The sequence below is a fragment of the Lampris incognitus genome, chromosome 3, assembly GCF_029633865.1.
Source record: "Lampris incognitus isolate fLamInc1 chromosome 3, fLamInc1.hap2, whole genome shotgun sequence".
Taxonomy (NCBI): Eukaryota; Metazoa; Chordata; class Actinopteri; order Lampriformes; family Lampridae; genus Lampris; species Lampris incognitus.
The window spans coordinates 78399592-78417703 of NC_079213.1; the positions used below are offsets into that span (position 1 = coordinate 78399592).

Consider the following 18112-nt stretch of genomic DNA (forward strand, 5'->3'; position numbering starts at 1 on the left):
TGCTGATCCAGGGAGGGCTGCAGACAACCACATGTCTCCTCCGATACATGTGGAGTCACCAGCCGCTTCTTTTCGCCTGACAGTGAGGAGTTCGCCAGGGAGACGTAGCATGTGGGAGGATCACGCTATTCCCCCCAGTTCCCCCTACCCCTCGAACAGGCGCCCCAACCAACCAGAGGAGATGCTAGTGCAGCGACCAGGACACATACCCACATCCGGCTTCCCACCCGCAGACACGGCCAATTGTGTCTGTATGGACGCCCGACCAAGCCAGAGGTAACACGGAGATTCGAACCGGAGATCCCCGTGTTGGTAGGCAACGGAATAGACCGCTTCGCTACCCGGACACCCATCTTCATTCATTTTTGAACAGTAACCCCAGCTAATTGTTCAATTTGTGCCTATTTGCCATAATATCCAAAAACGATTGGATTGCAACCATAGCAGGGACATAGTCAACATTTTACAATGTAATTGTCCCTGTAATTTGATTCTGAGTACTCAGTCTTTGAATCAAGTCATGAGGGATTTCCCCTTGCAGAAGTCCCCCACCCAGATGCCAGACATGTTATTAAAAGGCATGAATCAAATGCAAATTTCTTTAGCGATGTATTGCAGTATTTTTAGATACAAAACACCCCATGGACCTGGCTTGTAACTCACTCTCACACTCGCTCTCATGTTTAGTAGGCAGAAAATTCTCCACAAGGGGGAGATGACCACATACACAGCACTAGGGGTACAATGTAAGAATTGTGCTTTGCATCAATAACTCTGTGTATCCTTGTTTTAAACTTACCTTGGGAACATATGACCAGTCTCTTTCACCTCATTACAAGGGATGTGATGCTTCACATCAGGTTTGTTTATCCAGGTCTGAATGTTCACGATTTCCTTCCTGTCATCATCTGACATGGATGAGCTGTCAATCTCATCTGAGGATTCAGGTTTAGAACATGCAGACCAATAAAATTTGCTCAAAACATCTTAAAAAAATGAATATAAACATTTTTAGTCTCATTGATCCCTGCGGCCCCTCCATTTCAACTGAATGGAAAGGGTACTTACCTGTGTCATATTCTTCTTCATCACCAATGCTGAATACAGGCTTTACCCCCCTGTAGGGTTTGCCAACACGGTCACTGCTGCTCACATGCCTGTCAATTAAAAGTGATAAGGTAATTTGGAGTCTAAATACCATTCTTGTAGAGGTTATAGAGATGTGATATGTCAGTGCCCATGATGAGTAATTCTACTAAACACTCCATCGGGTCAGTCAAATAAACCACACCAGAGACACACAGTTATGCCACTAAGGGTTATTAATTGCCTTCTGGGCTGCTCCATTTATAAGCCAACCACAATGAATATTCTTAGACAAGCCAGCCAGCTTCTACAGTACATAATAGGTTATTCTGTCAAAGACAAAGAAACAGCTGAATCATACACTTCTGACAGGATATGAGAAAAGTGCCTATTAGTTGTTGTCTATGATACCCAAGGCTATTTCCGGCAAATAAAGAAATTGTACACTTCCATAACTGATTCAGTGATTTTGCATAGCCCTGGCTATCACCTTTAAGAATAATAATGAAATGGAAAGCCTGAGACCGCGAATGCAACTCCAAGCAAAATGAAGTGGGTCGAGGGTCAACCGAAAATAGCTCACTTGTTCAGCCTAGAAAGAGAAACAACATCTACAGTGAGTTGTGGATATAAAAAAATGAGCCAAAGCTGTCAGGGAAAGATTAAAAAAAAGAAAAAAAAAGGTTGGTGTTGACACTCGACAGAAGTGCCAAATGCTGTTAGTAAAAGCATGAAGACAGACCCTAAGAAACATGACTGATTCTCTACCTCTTGCAAGAAAACATGTGAGTGACAGTTGACAAGCCTATTGTTATCAGGTGAGTGACAGCTGTAGACATGAATGTATATGTAAACATGCGTTAATGCGACGCAGGCTAGGTTTTCCATATGCATAGCTCCTAGGTTCAAAACAGACAATCCTTGGGACCGGTGTGGGTCTACAGCCAGTGGGCATGCTGGTGACAAATTGCTCAATGCTGGGAAATTCTTACCGATCGGGAATCACCTTCTCTGGCCAGGGCAGAGTGAAAGATAATCTAGCATGGAATAGGGCAAAAGGTATGGTGAAGAGATATGTTTCTGAATTAAGTTAAATAAAAGCGGTTACAAGGAGTTTTTCATTGATTATTCATCAGTAAATTTAAATTTTGATGCCTCTATATGACTGACATAATCACTGTATATCTTGTAAACACTTGTTTTTCCAAAACACCACTACATCTCTCACTTCTCTCTTCAAAACAAATGCACCTTCTACCAGAAAGTGAATACAGACCTCTGCGACAAGTGATAACAGTGCTTGTGCAAAATTAAGTAGTTCTTGTGTGAAAACACAACTTTTGTTCACAGGGGTGGGCAAAGTCAATAAAAATCCCAAACTCCTCGTAGCAGCTTTAAGCTTTAGGTTAAAAAAAAAGAAAAAAGAAATAAACACAAAAATAATGTTTAACAGTAGTTCATTACAGTTGTCAAAACGTCCATTCCTTAATTTGATTGTCAATCACAAGATGATGAGAGGATGCTGACTGGGTCTAAGTGCGGAGGGTCTTTTATGAGAAATCTTGAGTTCTTATTTGCATATACCATATGAACCCATTGGTGTGCAGCCTATACTGTGAGTGCTCTACTCTATTGTAGTCTACATAATTTCATTGAGATATGTGACAGCTTGACATTAATAACCACCGACAGGGTGAGACTAGGCCGGGTGCTCACCTGTCTACAGGAGTGGAGGTATTCTCAATGAAGCTGATCATCTTCTCCTTTACATTCACCGACTTGGTCTTGAGCGCAAATGTCATTTTGTTGACCAAAGACTTGACCCCTTTACTATCTCCAGGGCTGCTCAAGGAATCTCCCTGTATTGAGGAGTTAGACATTAAAAGGATAAATATAATCAAGAAATCAAAAATGGATCTATAGAGGTATTTGCTGAAACACTATCAGGTACAGTGCCTTGCAAAAGTATTCAACCCCCTTGACAGTCATCATTAATTTCTGGATTATAAAAGATACTCACACATCTGTTTCTGAAAAATATTTTTGTGAACCCATAAGCCCTAACAGCAAGTTCCCAAAGCCAAAATAAGTTATGTTTTGCTGGCTTTTTAAAAATAAATTAAAAACTAAAATATAGTGCTCAAACCCACGCAGACACGGGGAGAACATGCAAACTCCACACAGAGGACCTCCGGGGGCTCCAGTTTCCTCCCACAGTCCAAAGACATGCAAGTCAGGTGAATTGGCCATACTAAATTGCCCCTAGGTATGAATGTGTGTGTGTGTGTGTGTGTGTGTGTGTGTGTGTGTGTGTGTGTGTGTGTGTGTGTGTGTGTGTGTGTGTGTGTGTGTGTGTGTGTGTGTGTGTGTGTGTGTGTGCCCCCCCTGTGATGGCCTGGCGGCCTGTACAGGGTGTCTCCCCACCGCCACTGCCCAATGACTGCTGGAATAGGCTTCAGCCTCCCCGCGACCCTGAGAGCAGGATAAGTGGTTCTGATAATGGATGGATGGAATATAGTGCTTAAATAAGCATTCAACCCCCACATATCAATACTTTGTAGACTACCCTTTTGCTGCAATAACAGCCAGGATTCTCTTGGGGTAAATATGTACAAGCTTTGCACATTCTTCTGGAGTAATTTTTGCCCATTCTTGGCAGAATTTGTACAGGTCTTGCAGGTTGGTGGGATGGTGCCTCTGGACTGCGATTTTCAGTTTGTGCCACAGATTTTCAATGGGGTTGAGGTCCGGACTTTGACTTGGCCACTCCAAAACGTTCACCTTTTTGGTGCTGAGACTTGCCATTGCTGCTTTAGCCTTGTCCTTAGAATCATTGTCCTGGTGGAAGGTGAACCTTCTTGCAAGCTTCAGTTTTATGGTGGACTGCAACAGCTTTTCTTCCAATATTTCCCATTCTTCCCTCAATTTGAACAAGGTTCCCAGTGCCTGCAGATGAAACGCAACCCCATAGCATTATGCTATCGCCACTATGCTTCACTGTAGGGAGGGTGTTTTTTACGGCATGAGCAGTGTTAGGCTTGCGCCACAGATAACGCTTTGAGTTTTGGCCTAAAAGCTCAACTTTCATCTCATCTGACCACAAAACCTTTACCCACACCCTAAATGCGTCTCTCTCATGCTTGGTTGCAAACTCCAAGTGTGCTTTTATATGCATAGTTATGAGCAACGGCTTCTTTCTTGCCACCCTCCCACACAGGCCAGATTTATGTAGAGACCGTGATATGGTTGTTATGTTTTTTCTTACCATTGTTATGCCGATGACACCCAGCTGATCTTATCCTTCCCTCCCTCTGACACACAAGTAGAGACACGCATTGCTGCGTGCTTGACTGGCATCTCGGAGTGGATGGCGACACACCACCTGAAGCTCAATCTGGACAAGACAGAGGTGATGTTCCTCCCAGGGAAAGGTTGCACGCGCCGAGACCTGGCCATCAACATTGACAACATGGTGGTGACGCCAACTCGGACTACGAGGAATCTGGGTGTGATCCTGGACGACCAACTGTCGTTTGCTATAAACGTTGCATCGGTTGCTCGCTCCTGCAGATTTCTCCTCTATAACATGAGGATTCGCCCATTCCTCACCGACGAGACGGCACAGGTGCTCATCCAGGCTCTGGTCATCTCCTGGCTGGACTACGGCAACTCCCTCCTTGCTGGCGCCCCGGCGTTGGCTATCAGACCTCTGGAGCTTGATCAGAAAGCTGCAGCTCTTCTGGTGTTCAACCGCCCTAAGTTCTCCCACACAACTCCCCTTGTCATGTCCCTACACTGGCTCCCAGTAGCTGCTCACATCCAGTTTAAGACTGTGGTGCTAGCCTACAGGACAGTGAAAGGAACAGCTCCTTCCTATCTCCAGGCCATGGTCAAGCCCTACACCCCCGCCCGACCACTTTGCTCTGTTGCCTCGGGACGCCTGGTTGCCCCGTCGCTCAGAGGCCCCTGCTGCCGATCGACCCGGTCATGGCTATTTTCTGTCCTGGCCCCACAGTGGTGGAATGAACTCCCCACTGATGTCAGGACAGCGGAGTCGCTGCCCATCTTTCGGCGCAGGTTGAAAACTCACCTCTTCAAGAACTACTACCCTGTTACTTGCTCTTAGCACTTATTGTATTAATAATAAATAATAATAAATAAATCTCATATAGCGCTTTTCTAACACTCAAAGTCACTTTACAATAAACAGGGTGAAACAAGACAACAGATAAACATAGCACAAACATGCAGGGATGAATGGGAAGGGGGAGCTACAAGAGGGAGAAGCGGCAGCCACACACGACGCCAGCAGTACTCTCCGACTTAAACATATACAAAAGGGCAAGAAAAACAAAAAACAACAGCACTGTAGACGTTGATTTTCTGTAGGGGTTCACTCCCATAGCCTATTCCTCTCCCGAGGTATCCACTAGGCAGTGGAACTATTTAACCCATAGCTGGGGGCTGGTTCGTGGCCATCAGGGAATATCCACACACCGGTGGGCCTGCGTACCACATGTCTAGGGGCGCCAGACCTCCTCCAAGTCCCTTGTAGTTCAGCCAGGGTCCAAGGTGTACCCAGTTACTATGTATCGCCACGAGGAGGCACTACATAGGGCTCGCTGTTGGAGAGGCTATGTACTGGCAGGGAGAGACTTACGTGCTTGGCTCTCCTGTTCGCATTTCTGCTAGCCAGCAGTGAAGGTTGAGAGTGACACGTGACAGGCACAGAGCACTACACCAACACACTAGATGCTGTATTCACTCATTTAAAAAAAAAACTCTTTCTTGCGGTTTTACTTTAGCACTGGTTTTGCTCTTAGAATCTTGTTTAGGGAGCAGATGCACCGATGTGCTGATGACTAGTAGTTCTCCTGATTTCCTACGTTAAATGCACTTATTGTAAGTCGCTTTGGATAAAAGCATCGGCTAAATGACTGTAATGTAATGGCTGACTCATGCACATTTACTCCAGTTTCAGCCGCTGACCTCTGGAGCTCCTTCAAAGTGATTGCAGATCATCTGTGGCTTTCCTCACCAGCCAGGGTCTTGCTCGGATACTTAATTTTGAGGGAAAGCCCGACCTACAAAGAATCTGGGTGGTGTGATACAGCTTCCACTTTCTGACAATGGATCCAACAGTGTTCTTGGGACATCCAAACACTTGGATATTGTTTTGTATCTCTTTCTCACCTTCTGCATTTTAATCACTTCGTCTGTTACTTCAGTATCATACTTCTTTGTCTTCATTTTCGGCTGGAGTTCACACCCGGCTAATGAACTTTGCACAGAGTGCTTTTTATACCCATAAATGATACCATTACTTTAATATCTTACAGGTGTACACTAATTATGTCCAACTGTGTTAACCTGAGTTTGTTTTAGGAATAATTTGTCATTTGTGTAAACTTGGAGCTTTCAGAGCACAAGGGGTTGAATACTTATGCAAGCACTATATCTTAGTTTTTAATTTATTAAAGTCGGCGAAACATAACTTATTTTGGCTTTGGGACCATATTGTTAGAGCTTATGGGTTCACAAAAATAATATTGTTCAGGAACAGATGTGTGAGTATCTTTTAGAATCCAGAAATTAGTGATGACTGTCAAGGGGGTTGAATACTTTTACAGGGCACTGTAGGTCAGTCATTCTGTCTGTCTAACGTAGTTCAGTTGCTTCTCAATGTGAAACCCCCCCCCCCCCCACACACACACAGTGTTACAGTCTCTCTTCAAGGCCCTGTTCACTCACGTCTGCAGAGCTGAGGCTGCTGTGGGATCCTGAGGTGCTGACAATCCAGTGGACGTAAGACGAGTCGAGGCCCTCAACATTCATGTCTACCAGGTGCTGCTGGAGAGCTGCAATCACAGTATCTCCTTTAGTTCAAGTTTCAGTCCAAATATAAACAAAAACGTGTACAGTTGTGTGTGTGTGTGTGTGTGTGTGTGTGTGTGTGTGTGTGTGTGTGTGTGTGTGTGTGTGTGTGTGTGTGTGTGTGCATGTCTTTATTCTCAAACTAGCCAACTCACCCATGAAACCACCTTTTGCGATGCTGACATATTCTTTGTTTTTCTGTTAAAAAAGATTATATATGAACAAGAGCTCACACAAATACATGATATATCTAACTTAAATGGAAGGAGTCTCTGTCTGTCTGTATGCATGTCTGTCCTTCGCTTTTCTCAACAACCGTTCATCCAATCAATTTCACACTTGGCGGGTGTATTGCTGAGGACCCAAGGAAGCACAGTGTCAAGTGTGAAAATGTTTGGATGAGCGGTTCTCGAGAAAGCTGCATGCAGCAATACCGGAGGCCAAGCAATCGGCTCATTCCAAACAGGCACATTTTGAGCAGGCACTGCACTAGTGAATACAATTGGCAATGATTTAGAAAAAATAGCAATCAGTTTTACAACAGTAACTGTTGCCTAACAGGAAGGAAATCAGAGCCTGATCATGATGCAACCCATTTCCTCTTCCAACTCACTGACCTGTAAGAAATGTGCCAGCACCATGTTCATGTACATGTCCTCCTCCTCTCTCCCACTGCCCATGAAGCACAGGTGTTCCCCGCTGGCAATGGATCCGGACTCCAGAGACTGCTTCTGTGCCTCCAACAGAGATTTCACAGATAGGGAAAACTCTGAGGGGTTCTGCAGCATCTATTAGGAGAAACAGTAAAGAACGGATAATAATAATACATTTTATTTGTGGGCGCCTTTCAGAGCACTCAAGGACACTTTACAGAACACAGTAAAAAAACAAGCAGTACTGTATCAGACAGCATAAAATCAAAACAAAGCAGGGTAGACAATAAAAAGTTAATACAACAGATAAGTATAAAATCATTATCTGCACAAAACTCAATGAAGTGTGTATCAGACTGAATACGCCAGTTTGAAAAGGTATGTTTTGAGATGGGATTTGAAGGTTGAAAGAGAGTCAATGTTGCAAATTTCTTGTGGGAGAGAGTTCCATAGGTGGGGGCAGAATGACTGAAGGCTCTAGTACCCATGGTAGTCAGAGACTCTGAGAGTGCGGGAGGGCTTGTGGATATTAAGGAAAGATATGAAGGAGCTAGGTTATTAAGGGCCTTAAATGTGAGGAGCAGGATCTTGAAGTCAATATGGTATTTAACAGGGAACCAATGGAGTTGCTGAAGAACAGGAGCGATATGATCTATGGAAGGAATTCTGGTAATGATATGGCCATCTGAATTCTAGACCAATTGAAGTTTATGAAGACACTTGAGGGGAAGACCAAAGAGGATAGAATTACAGTAGTCAACGTGGGATTTAAGCAGGGTGTGAGTGAGTATGGCTGTGCTTTTAGGTGTACATGATGGCTGAAGACGATTAATATTGGGCAGATGGAAGTATGCAGACCGAGTAACATTGTTGATGTGAGCTTCAAAAGATAATGTGCTGCCCTGGATGACACCCAGACTCTTAATCTGAGGCGATGGAGGAACTGTAGAATTGTCAATAGTCAGAGAAAAACTATCAGGTTTGGCCAAAGTAGATTTAGTGCCTACTAGGAGGACCTCAGTTTTATCACTATTAAGTTTGAGGAAGTGGTATGAAAACCAGGATTTAATTTCTAGTAAGCAGTCAGAAACGGAAGTGGGCGGAAGAGTGGAGGTAGGCTTGGTGGATAGATAAAGCTGGGTGTCATTCACGTAGCAGTGAAATTGAATGCCAAATTTCCTGAAAATGTGGCCAAGAGGTAGTAGGTAAATAATAAATAGGAGGGGTCCCAATACAGAGCCCTGGGGAACAGCGGTAGTAACAGCAAAGGACTGTGACCTCAAATTTCTAATCTAAAGCAGTCAAGGGGGGTGCCAGTTATTCCAATGGAAGCTCATCTTTCTAGGAGGATGTTATGTGAGATGGTATCAAAGGCTTCACTCAGATCAAGGAGGACAAGTATGGTTAAGAGCCCAGAGTCAGCTGCAATCAACAGATAATTAGTGATTTTCACCAAGACTGTCTCCATACTGTGCATGGAGCAAAAACAGAAATAGTAAAGAACAATAGGAGAAACAGTAAAGAACGGAGAGGAAATAGAGCAGGTAGAGTTACACTTGCCATGTCACCTTTGCTAGAATATCCCTAATTCGCTTACTCTTCCAAGAGCTGAAATGTCTCACACTCACCAGGTCAGAGTCCAGGTGGAAAGCCGTGGACAGATGTCCTGCATTATACTGCTCTGCAGGTCGACAGTCCACCACAAAGAAGCGTACCCCATCCTATAAAACAATACACATACTACCCTTTGCTCAATGAGCAAAGCAGATGAAGCCTACTGGAAAAACACATCGCTTGCTTTCGTACAATTATATTCACATTTTAAATACTTTTAAATCCCATTCAGTGCGCAATATTATGTTCTTGACATTGTGCACAAGCATCAATCTGCATGGTCAATATACATTTGATACGACTTCCTCTTTCTGTATAAAAACCTTACAATATTTACAAGTTTCTTTATCAATCAGAACTGGATTAAGACAGCCCTAGTGCAGTACTCACTTGCTGCTGCTGGTTAGCCTGCAGAATCTCAGGGACAGACACAGGGAGACATAGTGCCTGGCTCAGGTCCATATCCTCCTCTTTTAGAGCCACCAGACTGCTGCCAAACAGATTCTGGTTCTCCTACCACATTTCAGACAAAGTCAGAAAGACTCGTTAGTGATTAATAAAATAAGCTCTCTTCTTTGTAAGTGCCATTCTTGCTTCAATCTGCCTCCAACGCAGAATCTTTGTCTTAGCCAATAGCTGTACCTTTCTAAGTGACAAAGGTGTCTTGCTGTAGTAATACTGGGCCAGAGAGAACAAGTCTTCAATGTCCTCACCTTCCAGGAGAGCTGGTGACCCTTCAAGCATTTCTGTGACAAATAAATCCTTGTTTGAATCAAGCATTTCACATAGTTTGGGGCAAATAAAAATAGATTTAAGGGAAACTTACTTATGATGTCTCCTTTGCTGGTTCCTTCTTGTGCCAGGATCGTATCTCTGTGGGTGAAGCCAACAAAGAAAAGTCAAATCTATATTTACAATAGATGGATAGGGTCCAAAAGTCAAAGATCATGCTGTCCTGAATAGGGCTGTCAAAGAATATTCCAAATTCCAATATATAACCAAATTGTAAAAAAAAAACCCAAACAAACAAACAAACAAACCAGACATTCGAGTGTGAAAATTTATGTTTGAGGAAAAAAAAAAGAAAAGAGCAGCACTACTGCAGTTGTCTGCCTTGCGAATTCTTGCGAGGGCCTTGGCCGCTGCACTGAATATGATGCATGACAGACAGGAGTCACAAAACGTCACTTTCACTCTTACTCAGCAAAGATGGAAAAATACTATCAGATTGTTCATTTAAACCAGTATGACTACTACCTAATCTGTATAAAAATCGGGCTATCGAATAACACATCAATTACGAATCATTCATCTCGCTCCGAGAGACAGCATGTTCTCCTTTTTCACTCTAGCATCAACCAGAGTCATGGTCTTTAAATTAAGTTTTATGGTATTGGATATTATTTTATTTTGTAATGTGTAGGTATGTAGATCTTTTAGAAGACATGTTTACGCTGAAATAAATTACCTATACAAGTAGTTAGTTGTTGTACTGGTTTGCCCTCTTTTGGACAGAATGTGCAAAAATATATTCGAATTGGTTTGAACCTATGTTTGAACCTATTCCAACTTCAGATACCTACTTGGCATTGACAAGGATGATAAGCAAAAGGAAAAAGATGAGGAAGGGATCAGCCTGTTGGAGGTAGTTGTCCCACAAGGCCTGGGTGACTTCAGGAAGGCAATGACTAGCAAACAGACTGCCCAGCTACAGTGGAGACACACAAAGAAGGACAGACACATCAGAAGTCTCAGGCAACAACATTTCAGTATGACCTGGCAGAGCTCTGTTAAGCTGAGGGTGAGACAGAAAAGCAGACCGACCCAGTTGATGGCATAGGAGTCAGGTGTAATCTTTTTGGTGTCCAGGAAGGAGCAGAGCTCTGGCTCGTGGTACTGTAACAGCAGCCTGTACAGGTGGAATGGCCGGCCATTTGGCACACAGTCCCTGAAAAAAAAGGACATATTGCATGCACTACAAATTCAAACCTCCATGACCATACTTGTGCATCTCTTTATGTGTAGTCAAGAAAGAGGAGGAATGGTGAAAACGATGCAGATGTCATGGCAAGGAGAGGGGGCTCACCTGGGGATGTATTTGTTCATGATGGCGTAGAAGCAATTGTAGAGGTCACTCCGGGGCAGCTGAAGCCCCAGCAGTGGTTTGAGCAGGTGTGGCCAGCTCAGCTCCGGGGTGAAGGTAATGTTACGTGACTTGCAGTAGAATGTGATGACTGACTCCACATCTGAGATCAACTCACTCCTCTCTTCCTGCGATACTCCAATCAGGTCTAAATGTAGGAACCAACATGATAGCCATTAGTAGCCGCTTTTCCTTAAACAACATGGGCATCCAAATTTTGGCTTTCAAAATCGGGAAATAAGAGAAATATATTGTGTATTAATAAAGATACAAAGTGTGAGATATAACAACAGCAGTGTTTTATTGTAAACATCTGGATTAGGGGGGTTTAGGTGTTATACTGGTAGAAACAGAAGAAGCGGTATAAATTTGTGCACTGTTACAGATTTGTCATATTGTTGCTACCACGGTTGAGATAAAATAGATTGTGGCAACGCTGTCATTTACTACCTGGAAACCAGCTGAATATTCTGTCAGCCAAATTTTACACTACACCACCATTTGCTAGCATCTTGTATACTAGTAGCAAGCCATTTGGATTATGCAATTAGCCAACGCAAACAAGTTTGTCTCAAAGTGCAACTAGCTGAGACATAGCTGATGTCTGTCAATGTGCGATAACAGGTAGTCAACCTGCAACAGGAACTTAAAAACGAACTTGAGGGGAAAAAAATAATCCCATATAGGAACATTTTCAGCATATACAGGTATCTTTCATTGGACTGTCTTTTCTGAACCATGCCAAGACAGGACGCTTGTAGCTCTATGAGAGTAGACACTAATATTCAAAGTAAAGATTTTTGGTGTCATTTTCTCTGATGAAATCCTTAAGATCTGCACAGATGAGTAATAGTCCCAAGTTTAAAACAAACATGCTCTTTCTTTCCCCCCTCATCAGGTGCTCCTACTTAAATGATGCTCTCACACGCATGTGTATGCCATAACCCCCCAAATCTGAAACAAACATGAACTACAACATGCAGAACATGACAAATCTCTTCCTGGGACCTTATGAAGACATACAAAGTTGGAAGACATACAAAGAAATAAATACATGACATAGGGCTTAAGCCATACATATGTTATGAAGGAGCAAATTCATTCCATTGGTGATTTAGTGCTGGCTATGGGATTCTGTCATTCCAATAAAAAAACCTTTCTTAACAATTTTCAGCAAAGAAAGGAGAAATTAAAGGCAGAAACACTCACCAATCAGCTGTTGGCTGCGGTTGTGTATTAGAGTCTGTTCTGGCAAGTCCAGGACCCCATCCCAAGGAGACAGGCTGTCTCCCTTCCCAGCAACATTTAGAGCAATCTGCCAACATGCAAGGAAACATAGATGGAAAGCATGGAATAATCACTAAACAGAGATATTGACTAGAACTGAAAGCTCAGCTGACCTATATGCCATGTGCTGCAAAACTGCTGACCCTCTACTGAGCATTTTAATAATAGAGATACAGGGCTATGGTTGAACAAAATGTAAAATTTATGATACTACTTGACTTTTTTTTCAGCACTTACTCAGCTGAAGTTATTCAGTAGTTGATTGTGCTCACAAGCTATGCTACTCCGGCAAGATGTACTGCCATATAAAAGCTAAAAAAAACTCACTACAGCTTTGTAACTACAGAAACTTCTTTATAAAATTACACTTTTAGTAAACATTTATGAGGATTAGTTAATAATAGTGTATGATGGTGTACAACCTAAGAAACATATCATCCTTTTTAGCAGCTGGGTCATTAAAGTGGGTGTATACAGTTGATGATTTTCAACCAAGGCCACTACTTAAAACAGTTGTCAATACATTGATAACTGCACATCAGCAGTGTAAGAAAATTGTCATCTACAGCTACTTGGTAACTGTAGATTGTCTCTAGTACAAATCTAGAGTGAAGTTTCATTATCAGCATTACAGATGTGATTGAGATACAAAATAAAAAAAAAATTCATATGGCCTTTTATTTGTTTGCTGGAGTAGGAGTTGCCTGTCTTTCCAGTTTTCCTCCTCGCTACGGTCTCAAGAGACTGTTCCCAATCTACTTTGTAAGTTCATTCACTTGGAACCATTTCTGAATTCCATTCATGCACACAATAGATTAGTTTGTACATTCTGTAATTTACAAGTCTTTTCATGACACTAGCAGTCAAGTGAGATACTGTTAGTTTTAACCTGGGGATAATTTTCATTTCCAGCTACTTTAATCAGGTGAGGATATACAAGTTAATTTCAAACTATTGAGTTTCTCCTCGAAACCTGTAACGCCCTTTGTATGACCTGTACGATAGCTTGAGGTAAAGACTAGCTTCAACCCTACTCACCTTCCACATCTTGGCTCTCTGTTGGACTGGGAGCTCCTGAACCTGGATGATGCCCTTGTCTGTCTCCATGTCAGAGCCGCCTGAGTCCAAAGCCTCAGCTAGTTCCTGATCCCTGCAGTGCAGGAATGCACAGCACAGATTCACAATCTGTTAACTAGATGACCCAATTTAAGAATAAAACTCAACTATACAACAATAGCTGAGTATTCTTAAAATATACGCCAATCATGTAACGTGTGGTACACGAAAACTCACAATAGCAGCACAGTAGTGGGTTTAGGTTAACAAAATACTTAAGACACGTCGATAATAAACCAAATCGCATTTTAAAACACTGCCAAACCAAATCTAAACCACGATGTAGTGAACTGTAATGGTGTTTAAAACAGACCACCGATTTTTCTGCTCGGTTGACAGCATCGGTTGGCTGTAGTTACATTTATCGTCTTCATTATCATTGAAACTAACAGAGCTAACAATCATGTTTATCGGCTTTGCCAAGGCCTAACAACTTGACAGTTATGTTAGCATGGCCGTGAGGGCATAATTGTACTCTGGTACGTTTTTGTCAAACCTCGGCGTGTCTTCATTAACTTGATCTAATTTCGTTTTCATGACTCGACTGGAAAACGGTTAGCAAAGGTAAGCTAACTATCGGTTAGCCGATACGACAATTGGCATTCATCTCGCCAGACAACCAACGCCAAGCTTAGCCTCCATCATTCAGCAGTACAAGAGAGCTACCCAAACATATTTCTTGCGAATATACACACTGTCCTAGGACGAAAACGCCAGTTTGACAGCCGAAAGCAGAAGTCGTTGTCCAAAACGACAATCGTCTTACCAGCCGCCCATAAGAACTTCCTCCGCGGCGTCCGCCATTGTTGTGTTGACGGTCCACGTCAATCACCATCCCAATTGGAGACATGTCGCACGGCGTTGACGTCACCACTGAACAAAATCTAACGACTGCACGCAAGTTTATTTCATAACACTAGGAAAATATAACAGAATAAAACATAAAAGAATAACGTTTGTTTTTCCACATGGAACTTCATATGTAAGAAGAGGTGGCCCAACATATTGATATTCCGTTGACTGATTAATCGGATTTTGCGAAAAGGATGGAAACGGTTGTGGGGTGAGTACATATTTCAAGAAGGGGGAGGAACACGGTGATGTATAAGAGTGGAGGAAAGTGCATACAGGTGGACTGTATCTTTTTTTTTCCCCTTAGATAGGAATATGTATTGTTTGGGTTCCATGACACAAATAGTGAAAGTAACAATAAGTTTTACTTAGTAATTTTTTTTGTGCAAAATTTCACATCCATAAAAGTAAAAAATTTAAATAATAAACCATTCTTTCCTGCTTTAATTATAGAAATTAAGAAATATATATCTATCATTCCCAGATGCACAAACAGAAAAGCAGTCAAACATATAATGCTTGCTTACATTATAACATTTTCACTTAATATGCACTTTAAATTTACCCCCTGGCAAAAGTGCTTTATGTTTGTTCAGCATTATTTTTCAATTATTGTTAATACTGTGGCAGGAATGAGGAAAAACACAGGAGACCAAGGCGAGTTTGATGTTTATTCCTCAACTCCAAAAACCAACTGCAGCAGGAACAACCCTGCACCGGCGAGCCCGGGAACGTAAACCACGCCCCCAGCTCACAGTCCTGCTGGGTGAGAGGCATAGCCCCTAGTGTCCGCCACACAGCCCCCCCCCCCCCCCGAACACCCAGAAGGGACTCCTGCAAAGAAAATTAGTGTCTCACTGGAGGCTTAAGGAGCCTGCCATAACGGCTGCGCCGTCCCTCAGCCGAAACAGTAGGTGAAACACAGTCCAAAGCCGGCTGAGAAGCAGAACGGTGAACCCGTGAAGACACTGCCGGGGTCCTGGAAGGAGGACGACCCCGACGGGGAACCTGGGCCGGAAACACAACTTCGCCTGCCACCCTGTGCGCCGGTTTAAGCCTATCAAGCGTGACACGCTCCCTACTCCCACCCATATCTAGCACAAAACCCTTAGGACCCGTCTCAAGAACCCGAAATGGGCCATCGTATGGGGGTTGGAGGGGCAAGCGGTGAGCATCATGCCGTACAAAAACAAAACGAGCCGACATGAGCTCCGCAGGCACGAACGACCGCGGAAAACAGTGGTGAACGGGGCCTGGAACTCGAGTGCTGTCGGACAAAAAAGGATAAACGGCCGGACGGGGTCGAGGAGCGGAACTCCCAGGCAAAAATTCCCCAGGGACGCGGAGCGGCTGACCGAGCACCAGCTCAGCGGGTGACGCGTCGAGGTCCTCCTTAGGAGCCGAACGCAACCCGAGCATAACCCAAGGTAAACGATCCACCCAGTTACCATCCGAGAGCGCAGCGCGCAGCGCGCAGCGCTGCCTTGAGCGATCTGGTGAAAACGTTCACACAACCCGTTAGCCTGAGGGTGATACGCGGTAGTGCGGTGTACCTGCACACCCAAGGATCGCGCAAGTGCCGACCAGAGCTCTGACACGAACTGGGGGCCCCTGTCTGAGGTGATATCTGACGGAGTGCCGAAACGGGCGACCCAGGAGGAAAGAAAAGCGCGTGCAACATCCGAGGATGTTGTGGAGGATAGAGGGACAGCCTCTGGCCACCTGGTGCTCCGATCTACCATTGTGAGCAGGTGCGTAAAACCCTGTGAAGAAGGTAGAGGGCCCACCAGGTCCACATGCACGTGGTCGAAACGTCTGGCCGGGATCGGAAGCGGGTCGAGGGGCGATTTAGTGTGCTGGTGGACCTTAGCGCGCTGGCACGCGACACATGCAGCTGCCCACCCCTTGACGTCCTTGCGGAGGCCAGGCCAGACGAACTTGGAACCGACCAACTTCACCGACGCCCGAACTCCAGGGTGCGAGAGGGAGTGAATCGAATCGAAAACTCGACGGCGCCAGGCCACTGGAACAACGGGGCGGGGACGGCCGGTGGAGACATCGCAGAGGAGGGCAGGACTGCCTTCCTGCATCACAGCGTCCTCTAGCTTGAGACCGGTACGCGTTGACCTAAGGGCAAGGACGTCCGGGTCGCTGGGCTGGTCGGCAGCCATAGCGGAGAAATCCACACCGAGGTGCACAGGACACACAAGCACACGCGACAGACAATCAGCAACAGGGTTGGACTTCCCGGCCACATGCTGAATGTCCGTTGTGAACTCGGAGATCGCCGCTAGGTGGCGCTGTTGACGAGCAGACCACGGCTCAGTCACCTTGGACATGGCAAAAGTCAGCGGCTTATGATCCACATAAGCCGTGAATGGGCGACCCTCCAACAGGAAGCGGAAATTGTGCCAGCAACTCCCGGTCAAAAACGCTGTACTTGCGCTCGCTATCCCGTAGTTTGCGGCTAAAAAATGCGAGTGGCTGCCACGCATTCGCCACACGCTGTTCAACCACAGCCCCCACGGCTATGTCAGACGCATCGGTTGTTAAAGCTATGGACGCCGTGGGTGTGGGATGGGCGAGGAGGGCAGCGTTAGCCAGGGCGCACTTAGCTCCGTCAAAGGCCTGGACCTGTTCGGGAGTCCAGTCGACAGGGTCATTAGCCTTCTTAAGCCGCAGGGCTTCGTAAAGTGGCTGAAGGAGGTGGGCAGCGCGAGGGAGGAAACGGTTATAGAAATTCACCATTCCCAAGAATTCCTGCAATGCCTTAACAGAGACTGGGCGGGGAAATTCCGCCACCTCTTGCACCTTAGAAGGCAACGGGACCGCGCCTTGCGGCGAAATGCGGTGACCCAAGAAGTCAATCACCGGCAGTCCAAACTGACACTTGGCCGGGTTGACTATCAGGCCGTGTTCGTCCAGACGACGGAAAACCTGTTTCAGGTGCGCCAGGTGCTCTTCAGCTGACGGACTGGCCACTAATATGTCGTCGAGATAAACGAACACGAAAGCAAGGTCACGCAACACCGAGTCCATCAGCCTCTGAAAGGTTTGCGCTGCCCCCTTCAAGCCAAAAGGCATGCGCATGAACTCAAAAAGCCCAAACGGGGTGATCACTGCGGTCTTGGGCACGTCCTCTGCGCGCACGGGAACCTGATGATAGCCGCGCACCAGGTCCACCTTAGAGAAAATAGTGGTACCTGCCAGGCGTATGGAAAAGTCCTGTATGTGTGGGATGGGATAGCGGTCATTGGCGGTGACGTTGTTCAGGCGGCGAAAATCGCCGCAAGGCCGCCACGACCCATCCGCCTTGGGCACTGTAGCATTCCAGCCGGACTTTATTCAGACGATGCACTCCAATAACGACTGATGGGTCCGTGGTGCGGTATCAGACCATTTATTGCAGCATTTTGCTAGTCACACCGTAGACACACCATAGAACCACCTTAAGAGCTGTTCGCCTTCCAGCTAGGTGCTAAATAAA

At 44.9% G+C, this 18112-nt stretch overlaps 1 protein-coding gene across 2 annotated transcripts in view; it reads right to left on the bottom strand.

Moving 5' to 3' along the window:
* The window catches only part of tbc1d23 (TBC1 domain family, member 23), a 30517-nt gene extending 15934 nt beyond the window's left edge, over positions 1-14583 (bottom strand). The window contains exons 1-17 of one of the 2 annotated variants that reach the window (XM_056276259.1): positions 14540-14583; positions 13696-13807; positions 12580-12685; positions 11314-11518; positions 11052-11175; positions 10811-10935; positions 10054-10100; positions 9870-9973; positions 9618-9740; positions 9242-9334; positions 7578-7748; positions 7116-7158; positions 6838-6944; positions 2803-2945; positions 2079-2123; positions 1069-1157; positions 800-935 (exon numbers count right to left, since the gene is read on the bottom strand). In XM_056276259.1, coding sequence (XP_056132234.1) covers positions 800-935; positions 1069-1157; positions 2079-2123; positions 2803-2945; positions 6838-6944; positions 7116-7158; positions 7578-7748; positions 9242-9334; positions 9618-9740; positions 9870-9973; positions 10054-10100; positions 10811-10935; positions 11052-11175; positions 11314-11518; positions 12580-12685; positions 13696-13807; positions 14540-14577 — 1811 coding nt within the window. In that variant the 5' untranslated portion in view covers positions 14578-14583. The remainder of the gene's footprint in view (positions 1-799; positions 936-1068; positions 1158-2078; positions 2124-2802; positions 2946-6837; positions 6945-7115; positions 7159-7577; positions 7749-9241; positions 9335-9617; positions 9741-9869; positions 9974-10053; positions 10101-10810; positions 10936-11051; positions 11176-11313; positions 11519-12579; positions 12686-13695; positions 13808-14539) is intronic. The other variant, XM_056276258.1, reaches the window with a different exon arrangement.
* Between the last annotated feature and the right edge of the window lie 3529 nt (positions 14584-18112).